Source organism: Musca domestica, unplaced genomic scaffold (genome assembly GCF_030504385.1).
Source record: "Musca domestica strain aabys unplaced genomic scaffold, Musca_domestica.polishedcontigs.V.1.1 112, whole genome shotgun sequence".
Taxonomy (NCBI): Eukaryota; Metazoa; Arthropoda; class Insecta; order Diptera; family Muscidae; genus Musca; species Musca domestica.
In genome coordinates, this window is record NW_026712140.1 from 1,201,331 (window position 1) to 1,214,705 (window position 13,375).

The 13,375-nt window shown below is 36.9% G+C and overlaps 1 protein-coding gene across 2 annotated transcripts in view; it reads right to left on the reverse strand.

The window, feature by feature from the left end:
* Positions 1-2,196: 2,196 nt before the first annotated feature.
* Positions 2,197-13,375, reverse strand: part of LOC101896728 (retinol dehydrogenase 13) — a 340,667-nt gene continuing 329,488 nt past the window's right edge. For both annotated transcript variants that reach the window (XM_059132169.1, XM_059132168.1), the window contains exons 4-5: positions 3,093-3,239; positions 2,197-2,768 (exon numbers count right to left, since the gene is read on the reverse strand). In XM_059132169.1, coding sequence (XP_058988152.1) covers positions 2,498-2,768; positions 3,093-3,239 — 418 coding nt within the window. In that variant the 3' untranslated portion in view covers positions 2,197-2,497. The remainder of the gene's footprint in view (positions 2,769-3,092; positions 3,240-13,375) is intronic.

A 13,375-nucleotide genomic window follows, 5' to 3' on the forward strand; every position in this document is an offset into this window, starting at 1 on the left:
TGTCCGCCCGTCCGACCGTCTGTCTGTTCGTCTGTTGTAATGAATCTAGCTTCGGAACGGAATGAAATGGGTTGATAAGATGTTAGTCAAAAGTATAGGGCCGTAGAATTATTGATATTGAAAATGGGTTATATAGTTCCACTATTTGGAATAGCCCTCATATAACGATTTACGGTATTTAAAGTTTCCAGATTTTTCTTTAAATTTTCCTTAAAATGTTACTTTTTACACCCTACACCACAAGGTGGTCAGGGTATTATGTCTTTGTGCATTTGTTTGTAACAGGCAAAAGGAAACGAGATAGACCCATAGTTCCTTTTGATAAGCTGCATAGAATCACTTTCTGAGTTGATTTATACATGTCAGTCCGCCTGTCCGTCCGTCCGTCTGTCAATGTATTCTTGTGAACAAAGTGCAGGTCGATTGAGATGAAATTTTCCAAACAACATTTGTTTGGCCCAAGGACGAACACTATTGAACTTGGAGATAATCGGTAAAAATTTGAATATAGTTCCCATATATATCTTCGTCCGATTTGCTTTTTATTGTGCACCAAACGTGCAAATTGCACACACAACCAAATTAGGCCTGAGAATAAGTATGCTAAATTTGATCGAAATCGGTTCAGATATAGCTATAACTCCCATATATATTGTTCGTCCGATTTCTTATTTTTGCCCTCCGCAGCCGTAATATGCACTCTGTAACAACAATATTTGGGGAAATACATCAAATACAGCTCAGAAATACATTTGCTAAATTTTATCGAGATCGGTTCAGATTTGAATATAGCTCCCATATATAACTGTGTCCGATTTACCTTTTATTGTGCACCAAACGTCTAATATTTGTCCAAATAGGATGAAATTTGGCACATACGACCGAATTGAGTCTAGAAAGTAGTATGCCAAATTTGGTGAAGATCGGTTCAGATATAGCTATAGCTCCCAAATATATTGTTCATCCGATTTGTTGTATTTGTTACCCACAACCGTAATATGCACTCCGTAACAACGATATTCAGGAAAATATATCAAATACAGCTCAGAAATATCTTTGCCAAATTTTATCGAGATCGGTCCCGATTTGGATATAGCTCCCATATATATTTTTATCCGATTTCAAATTAATTGTGCACCAAATGGGTAATACAAGTCCGAATTTAAAAGATGCAAATGCTTCGGCATATTTAGTCCTTTGAACTTTAAATTATAAATATAATCATAGCGTGTATGATTGAATTCTCCCATAAAAACTTTTAATTGTTATGTGGAGCTCAACTAAATTAGCAACGTGGTGTAGGGTATCATAAAATCGGCTCCGCCCGACTTTAGGACTTTCTTTACTGGTTGTTCCTACTTTAGTGGTTACTTGCCAAAAGGTCAGCTAATGAGCACCTTCGGTTGGCCACCAGAACTCAAGCGCCGACCATTGCGATGGCGTGGGCCGCGATAACAGCCGATGGTCGCTCGTATTAATCGACCATGGCATCAGAATAAATGCCGAATATTATCGCGAAAATATTCTGGAGGGTGTATTAAAACCTTGGGCTTGCAAACATTTTGGCCGCAGTCCTTGGACATTCCAACAGGACTCAGCACCATCGCACTCAGCACGCGCCAACCAAGAATGGTTACAAAATGAGGTTCCTCGCTTCATTTCCAGCACACAATGGTCACCAAAATCTCCGGTTACCAATCCGTTGGACTATTGTGTCTGGAGTATTTTGGAGAGCAAGGTTGGCACTAAAAAATACGAAAATGTCAATCACCTCAAGCCAGCGCTTCAGATGTTACTTCGTGTTCCCACTTTACAGAATTAGTCCTCGCTAATAACCTTTCATATAGGTCCATGTTGACCCATTGTCGAACTGTTCCTCTCAAAAGTCGGTATATTAGTGAGTTTAGCCACATTTTTCAACAAATTTGTTTCAAAGTTGGTGATTGCAGTTGCAAAAGAAATTTCTCTACTGGACTACGTTTTCGTGTAGATCCATATAACGATGGCACCTAATATATCGATACTCTTAAGATATATTTTGAATATTTTTGTGTGGTCTTATTTTGGTCTAAGCTGGTGTAGGTTATAAACGAATGCCTCTAAAATTAAAATCATATATTTACTTTAATATCTTCTCATTATACTTACAATTCATGTGACTTGTATGCCAGTTAAAGAAAATTACCAAGAAACGCGGAACATTCATTCGCACTGAATTATTTATTAATGTATGACAAACAAGACAAAAAAAATACGAAAAGACATAAAAGGATTACGAAAGTTATGTAAATAAAAATCCATAAAGATGATTGCTTTAATTAAATTCTGCGCCATTGTTCACTTTCACATTACATCCAGCCATCCATGCAGCAGCTACATCCTCTGTGTGTCTGACTGTTGTCTGTCGGTGGTTGGAGGAATTAGCCGCAAAAGACGCTAACCAATAAAAGCAGATTGTATGTTGGTGTTGTTGTTGTTGTTTTTGTCGCAGTTTCTGTTACCATCTCTGCTGAATGTTTGATGTGTCTGCAGATGTTGACGACGCCGACGACGATGATGGGGGTGGTGGTGTTGGTGTTGCTGAGGTTGCGGCTGTTGCCGCCTTTGATTCCTCTGCAGATGCTATTCGAATTTCGTTCTCCTTCTCTTCTCCTTTATCAATTTCCAATTTGGTAGCTATCTTCAAAATCCGCATGGTTTGTTGGTATAATTTTTTGGCCAGTTCTTTGTCTTGCCCCAGTGGTGAGGAGACTGCAATTTCGCAATCGCTGTGAAAAGTAAGAGAATGACAAAAGAAATTAACAAACAGTCAAACAATGATGAACGCCGCCAGAGTCGAAGAATAGGAGGCAAAACTCTAAATGGAATGATTAAATACAATAGAGAGGTTTAATAAAACTTTTACTCGTTGCTAAGCCAACTGCGGACGAACAAAAGTGCCATCAGTTGAAAAGTGAAAATTATATTTGAATGGAGCTACTTGAAATAGATGGTGGCCGTCATTCAGTCAGTGGGTATTTCACCACCATCCTTCCTCCTCCCTAACCACTAAACTTGAATAAGAATGATGAAAATTAATAAATCAAACTTACTTGAAATATTCGCCTGTTACATGTTTCAATTTGGGATCTGTGGCCAGGCGTATGGCGGATTGTGCACCCTGCGATGGGTTCTTCATGAACATCCACATCCAGGGATAAGTCATGACTCGAACACAAAAGGCCGACATAAGTGGTGAGCTGAACCATCCATTCATCCAACATTCATTCGAGTTCGTTTCGCCATAGTTAGGTCCAGACGAAAATCGTCGTTGTCGTCATCGTCATCATCGCCATCACCATCCGGAAGGAAGGAAGTGTCCAACCAGAAGAGCATGCCAGAGAACCAGCAACAAACAACGGCAACAGCACCAGCACCAGCATCGACATCAGCAATAGCAGTAATCGAAAAGAGATTTTAAAAAAGAAAGTACAACATGAACATTTGGTTAGGTTCAAGTGCGAGAGTGAAGTACAGTTAGTTCATGATAAAGGGAAATGGGATGAATCAGCGGAAACCGTAGCACATTTTTAGGTTAAATACGGAAATGCGGCATTTCTCATCGTGGTTTGGAATACAAATGTTTAAAATATGTGACTTAAGTTGGCGACGTAATGTACAAGTTGAGGCACAAGAGAAATGAATTATATATGCAATATTGAAATTTAATTAATAACATTAAATTCTTGAACTAAATATGTATAAACAAGGAGAAAATACATTAATACACTCCGCCATTGGGTAAAGAAAAATTTTTATATAAAAGTATCTGAACACGCTTGAAGTGTTCCACATTGAACACATATACCTTGAAGATCGTTTCGATGATTCAGTTAATCTTGTGAGTGAGACCGTTTTATGGGGGCCATACCAAAACGGTAAAAACGACAATTTTATATTACAACAAGTAAGAAAAAGGCTATAGCCGCGCGGGGCCGACACTACAATATGTTGGAAGCCGCCTTATGTCCTTATCCATTTTGGAAGATTTCGCTTTTGAAATTATGTCATACAGCACTGCCCAGATATTACCCTTAGCATTTGGACCAGGAGCATTTGCACAATATTTACTCACTCCGTCGTGCTGTTAGTGGTTGTGGTCCATTTTACAGCTAAATATAATCCAATGGTCATACATTCTCATACAAAATTTCGTGTCCATTGGCTGGAATTGTGTGATCCGGAAAATTGTTCTGTTTTTGGTTCATTTGAACCCCTAAATATTTTGCGATCATCTTTAAAAGCAAGAGGCCTTCTGTATCTCCAAATGAAGTCTCATCTATATGATTTGCTTGTCTCCTATATTTGGCTATATTCGACAACGAAATCAGCATACCCAAGTAAAAAAGCAGTAAGTTCGGCCGGGCCGAACTTTGAATACCCTCCACCATTTGGAACGAATTAGAAATTTTTCAAAAAAAAAAAAAAAAAAAAATAAAATCCATTAAAAATTCTATTAAAATCGTTAAAATAATTAATATCGGAAGGTGGGGGCGGATTTACGATATTGTGGACCTATATAGACAAATCTATGTCTAGGGGTAAAGTGCTCACAAAGCACTCCTTGTGTGGATTTTCAGATAATTCCATTGAAAATATGGAAAAAATCATCAAAATGTCGAATATCGGGAGGTACCGTTATATGGGTAATATACGATATCGTGGACCTATATAGACAACTCTCTTTCAGAGGGTAAAGTGCTCACAAAGAACCCCTTGTGTACAATTTCAGACAATTCCGTTGAGAAATGTGGCTAAAATCATCAAAATACCGAATATCGGGGAGTACCGTTATATGGGGGACATACGATATCGTGGACCTACATAGACAACTCTCTTTCAGAGGGTAAAGTACTCACAAAGAACTCCTTGTGTAGAATTTCAGAAAATTCCGTTGAAAAATGTGGCTAAAATCATCAAAATACCGAATATCGCGGGGTGCCGTTGTTTGGGGGCTATACGATATCGTGGATCTATATACATAATTCTCTTCCAAGGGATAAAGTGTCCACAAGATACTCCTTGTGTGTATTATCAGACAATTCCTTTGAAAAATGTGGCTAAAATCATCAAAATACCGAATATCGAGGGGTACCGTTATATGGGGGATATACGATATCGTGGACCTATATAGACAATTCACCTTCAGAGGGAAAGATACTCACAAGGCACTCCTTGTGTGGAATTTCAGGCAATTCCATTGAAAAATATGGCTAAAATATTTTTGCAAAAAGCATTTGTTTGGACCAAGGGCGAACCCTATTGAAATTGGGGATAATCGGTCAAAATCCAACTCCCATATATATCTTCGTCCGATTTGATTTCTATTGTGCGCCAAATGTGTAATATTAGTCCAAATTGGCTAGATATTGGCATATTCGACCAAATTGAGCCTATAAACATGTGTGTCAAATTTGATCGGAGCTGATATATCTTTAGATCCCATATATATTTTTCAGCCGATGTGTTATGTTTATCTTTCACAGACGTAATAAGCTCTCCGTAACATAGGTATTCGTGGACATATATCAAATACAGCTTAGAAGTACCGTTGCCTAACTTTATCGAGATCGGTTCAGAATTGGATATGGGTCCCATATATTTTTTTAAGCGATTTCAAGTCTATTGAGCACTAAATGATTAATATAAACCGGAATTGAATCGGGTTTGGCATTCATTCGTATAGATATAGCCATAGGCTCCCTAGGTCATATACAAAATTAACAATATCTCTTCTTCGGAAACTCCCCCATATAGGGTCAACAGTTTAAATAATCATAACCCAAGTCGAAATATATTTAAATAAATGGACATTGGCTGAGGATATACATCTGTTGGCAAATCCGACTGATACTTTTTAACTTGTTTTAATCCACATTTATTTACCATTTCTTATTTCATGGTGGGCTTTACTTTGCTTTAATTTAATCCTTTTAACTTATGAAATAAAAAAAATCTGTAAATTATTTCTTAAACTTGTCCATCATCTTAGCCAATTATCGATGAGACAACTTTGCTAAAAATAATAAATTTTTATCGTCGATAAGAGACGCAAAAACACTAAAGTTCCAATAAAAGTTGTGTGCCACAGTCTTTCCTTTGCTGACCACAGCAGTGCACAACAATTCCGTTTCATTTCATTAACTAAGGTACTCACTACTGGCAGTAACAATTCCAACTGCAAGTAAACGAAACGTTGAAAGCAGATTGCGTTGCAAACTCGTCGACGACAATGGAACAAACTACCGAAGAAGGAGAAGAAGAATTCTTCTCAATTGAGGTCAGGGTAAAATTATTGAAACCAATGTTCCACAGAGAATACTATATCGGCATATTGTTCGTTTCTACTCCTACTCCACTTGGAAAAGTTCAATAGAACTTTGTGGCTGTGCTGATCTGTGTGTGTGTGTGCAAGTGTTTGTGTAGTTGAATAAAAGGGTTTTAAATACATTTTGGTTTGAGATTAAGTTGTGTGGAAGCACGTTTGTCTTGTGAAATGGAACTGTTGGTGTGACGATTAAAGTTTGGCAATTATAAAATTTCCCTACTTTAGCAACTAATTAAATTGTGATAATTTTCTAAATGCGCCATGAAAAAGGAAACCAGCCATGTGTTTATAATGTGACACAATGGAACACATTCCGAGTGAGTTGAAGGTCTCGTGGAAGTATAGCAGACGGTTGGTTATATTTTGGTCGTTATGATTCACACTAAACGGATAATTTCTGTGTTTTTTTAATATTTTAAGCAGCATTTGATTTTTGTAGTGGTCTAAAGATGTTTATACTTATACAATTTGCTTGATGTTCTTTTCTTTAAAAGTTATATTATTCGAAAATTGAACAATCACCTTAAAAATCAAAATTTCTCCAACCTTAACTGTATACCCTACACCACATAGTGGTGAGGGTATTATGTATTTGTGCATTTGTTTGTAAAATGGAGAAGGAAGCGAGATAGACCCATAGTCACTTTTGAGGATCTCCATAAAATTACTTTCTGAGTCGATTTATGCTTGTCAGTCCGACTGTCCGTCCATTATTATCCGATTGAGATGAAATTTTGCAAACAATATTTGTTTGGCCCAACGACGAAACCTTTTGGTAAATTGGTGATAATCGGATCAGATTTAGATACAGCTCCCATATATCTTCAACCGATTTCGGGTTAATTGTGCACCAAATGGTCAATATATGTCAAATATAGCTATAGCTCCAAGAGAATGATCGGACATCAGATACTGCTCGAAAATTCGTCTGTCAAATTCTGTAGAGATCGGTTCAGATTAGGATATAGCTCCCATATATATCTTCATCCGATATCAGGTTTATTCTGCACCAAATGGCTAATAAGAGCCCAAATGGACTTAAAATTTGGCATATACGACTGGGTTCATAATGTAAACCAGTACATCGAATTTGGTGTAAATCAGTTCAGATATAGCTCCCATACATATGTTTTATCCGATTTGGTGTTTAAAGTCCCTCGCAAGCGTAATATGCATTTCACAACAATAATCTTTGGTATCAGATATAAGTATATCAAATTCTGTCGAGATCGGTTCACATTTGGATATAGCTCCCATATATATACAGGGTTGCCCATATTCGACGGACCCATATGGCAACGCCATAACTTTTGACAGAGATGTCACATCACTTAATAACATACCGCGTTTGAAGCGTCAGTCCAAGCAGATTTTTACCATGAACCAATACACGCCACGCGAGCGCTCTGAAATAGTTGAAATTTACATTCAACAGAAGAAGTCAATTCTGAAAACTCAACGAGCTTTTAAAACATTAAAAAATGTGAGAAGTGTGCCTTCTAAGAACACCATTAAGCGTTTATACGAAAAATTTTCGACTGGTAAGGCTCTTTCTAATCCGAAGAGGCCATATAAAAGTCGACCAAGGCCGAGAATATCGCTGCCGTACGAGCCAGTGTTGAGAGGTCCCCAAGAACATCCCAAAAACGCCGTTCTCAGCAGGTGGGCATGGGTCGGTCCACTTTACAACGGATTATACACATTGATTTGCATTTGTTCCCGTACAAAATTCAATTGACGCAAAGAATGTTGCCTGCGGACAAGCCTCGTCGATTGGAATCCGTCAAAGGTCCGTCGAATATGGGCAACCCTGAACTCAACCGATTTCGGGTTAATTGTGCACCAAAAAGTCCCTCAAATTCGTAATATGCATTAGACAACAATGATATTTGGTACCAGATATCTTACAGAGCTCGGAAATACCGCTGCTAAATGTTATCGGTTCAGATTTGGATATAGGTCCCATATTTATCTTCATCGGATTTCGGGTTAATTGTGCACCAAATGGCCAATATCAGTCCGAAAGTCCTGAATTTTGGTACATCCAACCAAATTCAGTCTAGAACCAAGTACATTAAAATTAGAGGAAATTCGTTCAATAGATCCCATATGTATGTTTCATCCGATTTTGTGCTTAAGTCCATCACATTCATAATATGCAGTCGACAACAATTATATTTGGTACCATATTTCTTCTAAAGCTCGGAAATATCTATGCCAAATTTTATCGAGAACGGCAAAGATTTGGATATAGCTTCCTTATATACCCTTAATCCGATTTCAGGTTTTTTGTGCAAATAATGGCTAATATCAGCCCAAATGGAGTGAATTTCGGGACGTACGTTGCCATTTTGTGTAACTCGGCTCCGACATATATTTTTTAATAGAATCCTTATCCAAGTGATATCATGCACTGCCCTAAGCCAAATATTGATAGGTGGTATAATCTACTTGAAATAAATTGTTTTATTACGGGAGCTCTACTAAATGTGCATAGTGGTGTAGGTTATCATATAGTCAACACTGTCCGACTTTTGACTTTTCCTTACTTGTGTTTATTTCATTAGCCCAGTCATGGCAGAAGAATACAGGCTTGGGAGCCTTGATATGTCAAAAAATTGTAAATGCTTTTTTTCAAATATAAGTAGATTTTTATATGTTTTCTTATACGACGTCATTCGGAGGTTATTATAATCAGCGTTTTTCAACAATTTTTGCAAATTTAAATAATCTTCCATTCAACATTTTCAATTCCAAAATTGGTTTGACAATTCATTGTCCCAGCAGCTGTGTCGATGCGGCTACCTATATTCTTCTACCATGAGCCCAGTGTACTTTTTTCTCATTTTGTTTCCTTATCTTCTTTTTCCATACTTTGTTCTTTTTTTCCACAATACCCTGTTAATGAACTTAGTTTTAACAGTGAAAATGTAAGGTTGCTGTTTATATTGCCCTAATTTGGTGAATGCAAACAAGTGGACAAAGAGATGACTAATCATTAATATTTTGCTTGGGATAATTAAAATCATTAATGTTGTTGTTGTGAAAATATTCATCCCTCTAATTTTGCAATGGGGCTGTATTTTTTGCTTCTTTTTGGCTTGCCTTTGTTCTCATCGTCATTGTTTGGTTAATATTATTAGTGATATTCTGAAATATGTTATTGTTTTACATTTTCTTTGGATAAGATTTGTAGGGGTAATGTGCTTGAAAAGCATTTTACTGGATTTTATGAAAATATGCCAATTTAGGAAAAATTTAGGGAATGGGGGAGAAACAATTATTACTTATTTAAGAACATGATTTAAATCAATTTTGGTATAGAATTATTTTTGCCGGATTCCAGTTATTAAAAAAGTTTGATCTCAATTATAATTAGCTGTACTTCCTTGTTTTGTAATTCAGTAGTGGAATGTAAATTTTTGAGTTACCTACAAAAGTCGGTAACATTGAAACTCAAAATTTTGATATAAAAGAAGTTAAAGTTAATAACATTGGTACCTATTGGTAGGTCTTTGATATCGTCGCTTTTTTAGCGAAAAATGTTGTTAATTACCTTTTGTTGTTGCAAAATCGTCAGGCAAAATCCCATTATTGTTGTTTTTATAAAAACAACGTTTGTTTATGAGTGGAGAACGATGGTAATGTTTACCAGGGGGTAAGGCATACCGAAATACCGAAATTATATTCATTTTAATTTTACTGACTTTTGTCCCCATGTGTTGGGGGTATTATAAGTTTGATTGGAGCAAAAATTATTTAACACCACGAAAAATTAGTTTCCCATATGGGAAAGTATATACAGATATTCCTATCTCGCTGAGCTGATCTGTCTGTCCGTCTGTCTGTTGTAATCACCATATCTTTCGAACGAATTGAGATAGAAGGCTGCCTACTGGCAAGGTTAAGTTTGTAAATGGGCAAAGTAGGTCCACGTTTTCATATAGCCCCCATATAACGGTACCTCTGCATATTCGGTATTTTATGATTTTGGCGGCATTATGCACGGGAAGTGTTTCGAAATTTGGTATTTGAAGTTTAAAATGGATACTACAGCCTAAGACCGAAAAATTGTCTGAGCAGATCTACGTCCTTGTACAGCCCCCATATAACGGTACCTCTCTACATTCGGTATTTTAATGATTTTAGCGACATTATTCACCGGAATTGTTTCAAATTGTATTTGAAGTTCGTAATGGGTACTACAGCCTGCGACAGAAAATTATCTGTGCAGGTCCACGTCTTCATATAGCCCCCCCCCAAAGTTTCACCGGAGTTATTTCAAATTACGTACATAGAGTTCGTAATGGGAACTACAGCCTGTGACAGAAAATTGTGTATGCAGGTTCAGGTCTTCGTATAGCTCCGATATAACGGTACCGCACTATATACGGTATTTTGCTGCTTTTAGCTACATTATTCACCCTTTATTTCAAGTTTCGTATTTGATTAAAGTAATGGCTTATGACAAACAAAGCCTATGTAGGGTAACGCGGCGGAGACCCCAACATAACGGCTATATTCGGCATTTTTAAGATTTTAAAAGAATTTTAAACGGATTTTATTTTTGATAATTTCAAATTCATTCCAAATGGTGGAGGGTATTCAAAGTTCGGCCCGGCCGAACTTACTGCTTTTTATTTTGTTTATGCTGATTTCGTTGAGGAATACAGCCAAATATCGTAGACAAGTATCATATAGATGAGTCTAAATTTGGAGATACATGCATTTGGAGATGATCGCAAAATATTTAGAGGTTGAAATGAACCAAGAACAGAAAAAATGTACTGATCGCACAATTGAAAACAATCGACACGGAATTTTCCATGAGAAAAGAGTTAAGGACAGGGAAGAAGTCTAACAAAGTGCGTTAATATTGGGCAAATATCACTGATCAAAAAGCTAAGGTAATATCTAGCCACTGCTCTATGACATAATTTTAAAAGAGAAATCGTAAAAATGGATTTGGACATAAGGGGATATGGTAGAATATTGTAGTGTTGTAGGGTATCACATGGTCGGCCCCGCACGATTTTAGCATTTGCTTCATTGTTATACATACAGATTTATGGAAATAGGCGTGGCCAGTTCCTCTGACTTTCAATAGAGGGAGGGTCAATAGTACCACGTATACCTAAGTCAAAACAAGTAAGCAAAGGCTATAGTCGTGCGGGGCCGACTATGTTATACCCCACAACACTACAATGTGTTAGAAGCCCCCTTATGTCCAAATCAATATTGGAAGGTTTCGCTTTTGAAATTAAGATTTTGACTAGGGACATTTGCCCAATATTTATGCACTCCTTCGAGCTGTTAGTTGTTGTGGTCCATTTTACAGCTAAATATAATCCAATGGTCCTCCAAAATGCTACAATTCTTCCCTGTCCATAACTCTCTTCACAGGCGTTTCGATTGGCTTCAATTGTGTGATTGGAAAAACATGTCTGTTTTTGGTTAATTTGAACCCCTAAATATTTTGCAATCATCTCCAAAAGCCCCTCTGTGTCTTCAAATTTAGACTCATCTATATGATTTGCTTGTCTACGATATTTGGCTATATTCGTCAACGAAATCAGCATAAAAAGGCCAGAAGTTCGCCTTTTGTGTATTTCGGATATCGCCTGTATGTAATACTGTTACTTTTTCACACAAAATTAGTGGTCCGTTCCACCCGCTGTCCTAAACTCTAACTTTATGCGAGATTTCGTGTCCTTTGGTTGCTATTTGTGACCTTTATAACGGCTGCAAAATCAGGAACATTTTTAGTTGTTGGTCCATTTCAACACCTATTATATCGCGGACATCTTTGAAAACAATACGCCTAGCCCTTCTCAGCCCAACCCTACCCTTGTGAAAATTTTCGTGAGGATCGGACGATATTTGCAATACTTATATAATATCCCCAACCTGTGTTGTAAGGTGAAAGAATATTACAAAATATTATAAGTCAAACTGAAAAAATTGCATGCGATAAAAAATATAAAAAAATTAAAAAATGTCATAAAAAATATTGCAAAATCTTTATTAACATCATTATAGGCATATTTTTCTGCGATTTTTTTAGATTTTATACTTTTATGTCAAGAGGGCATTCTGAATTGACAAACTTTGTCAAAATCGGTCCAGCCATTCTTGAGATATAAGGATTCTAACTAACATCTCCTCCCTTTGTATATACACATTGTATATACTTCGCTATGTATAACCGACATATTTACGGCATCTACGTAACGGTCATAATTGACCTGTTCGTCTATTTGTGATTTCGCCGAGATTAAAAATATTCGCGGTTTAATGGAAAATTTAAGTTTTATTTAATACAAATGTTGTGGCCTATTTCACCCACTAAATATTACCCGATGACTATCAAAATTGGAAGGCATCTGTCCAGTCACAAGATCTAGCCTCATGCTAACTTCCGCTTTGATTGGTCTATAATTGCGACCTGTAGAACAACTGCAAAATCATTAATTTTTTCAGTTTTCATTTCAACCCCCAAATATTATGCGATCATCTCCAAAAGAAATAGTGTTCTATTCTGACCCTAGCCCCACCTCCATTCTAAATTTCGTGAAGATCGGGCCATAATTGCGACCTGTAGAGTGATTACAAATTGACATGGACAGACGGACGGACGGACATACATAGCTAGATCGCCTCAGCTCGGCGAGATAGGAAGATCCATATATACTTTCCTATGTGGGAAATCAATATTTCGTGGTGTTACATAATTTTTGGCCCAATCAAACTTATAATACCCAAACACATAGTGTTGTAGGGTATAAAAATGGGCGTCAAAGTAAAAACCTAACTCGGGATCCAGCCGATTTCAACTGAATCAATTACTAACGAACGACATATGATTTTTATGTATGTTGATATTGATTGAAAGTAGGCGTGGTCCCCAAATAAATACTTAGGTTGGAGGGAAAATCAACAGTATCTCTTGTAATAATTTCAATCAGATTTATATCTTCATTATTTTGGCAAATATTAGGATTCAATTAC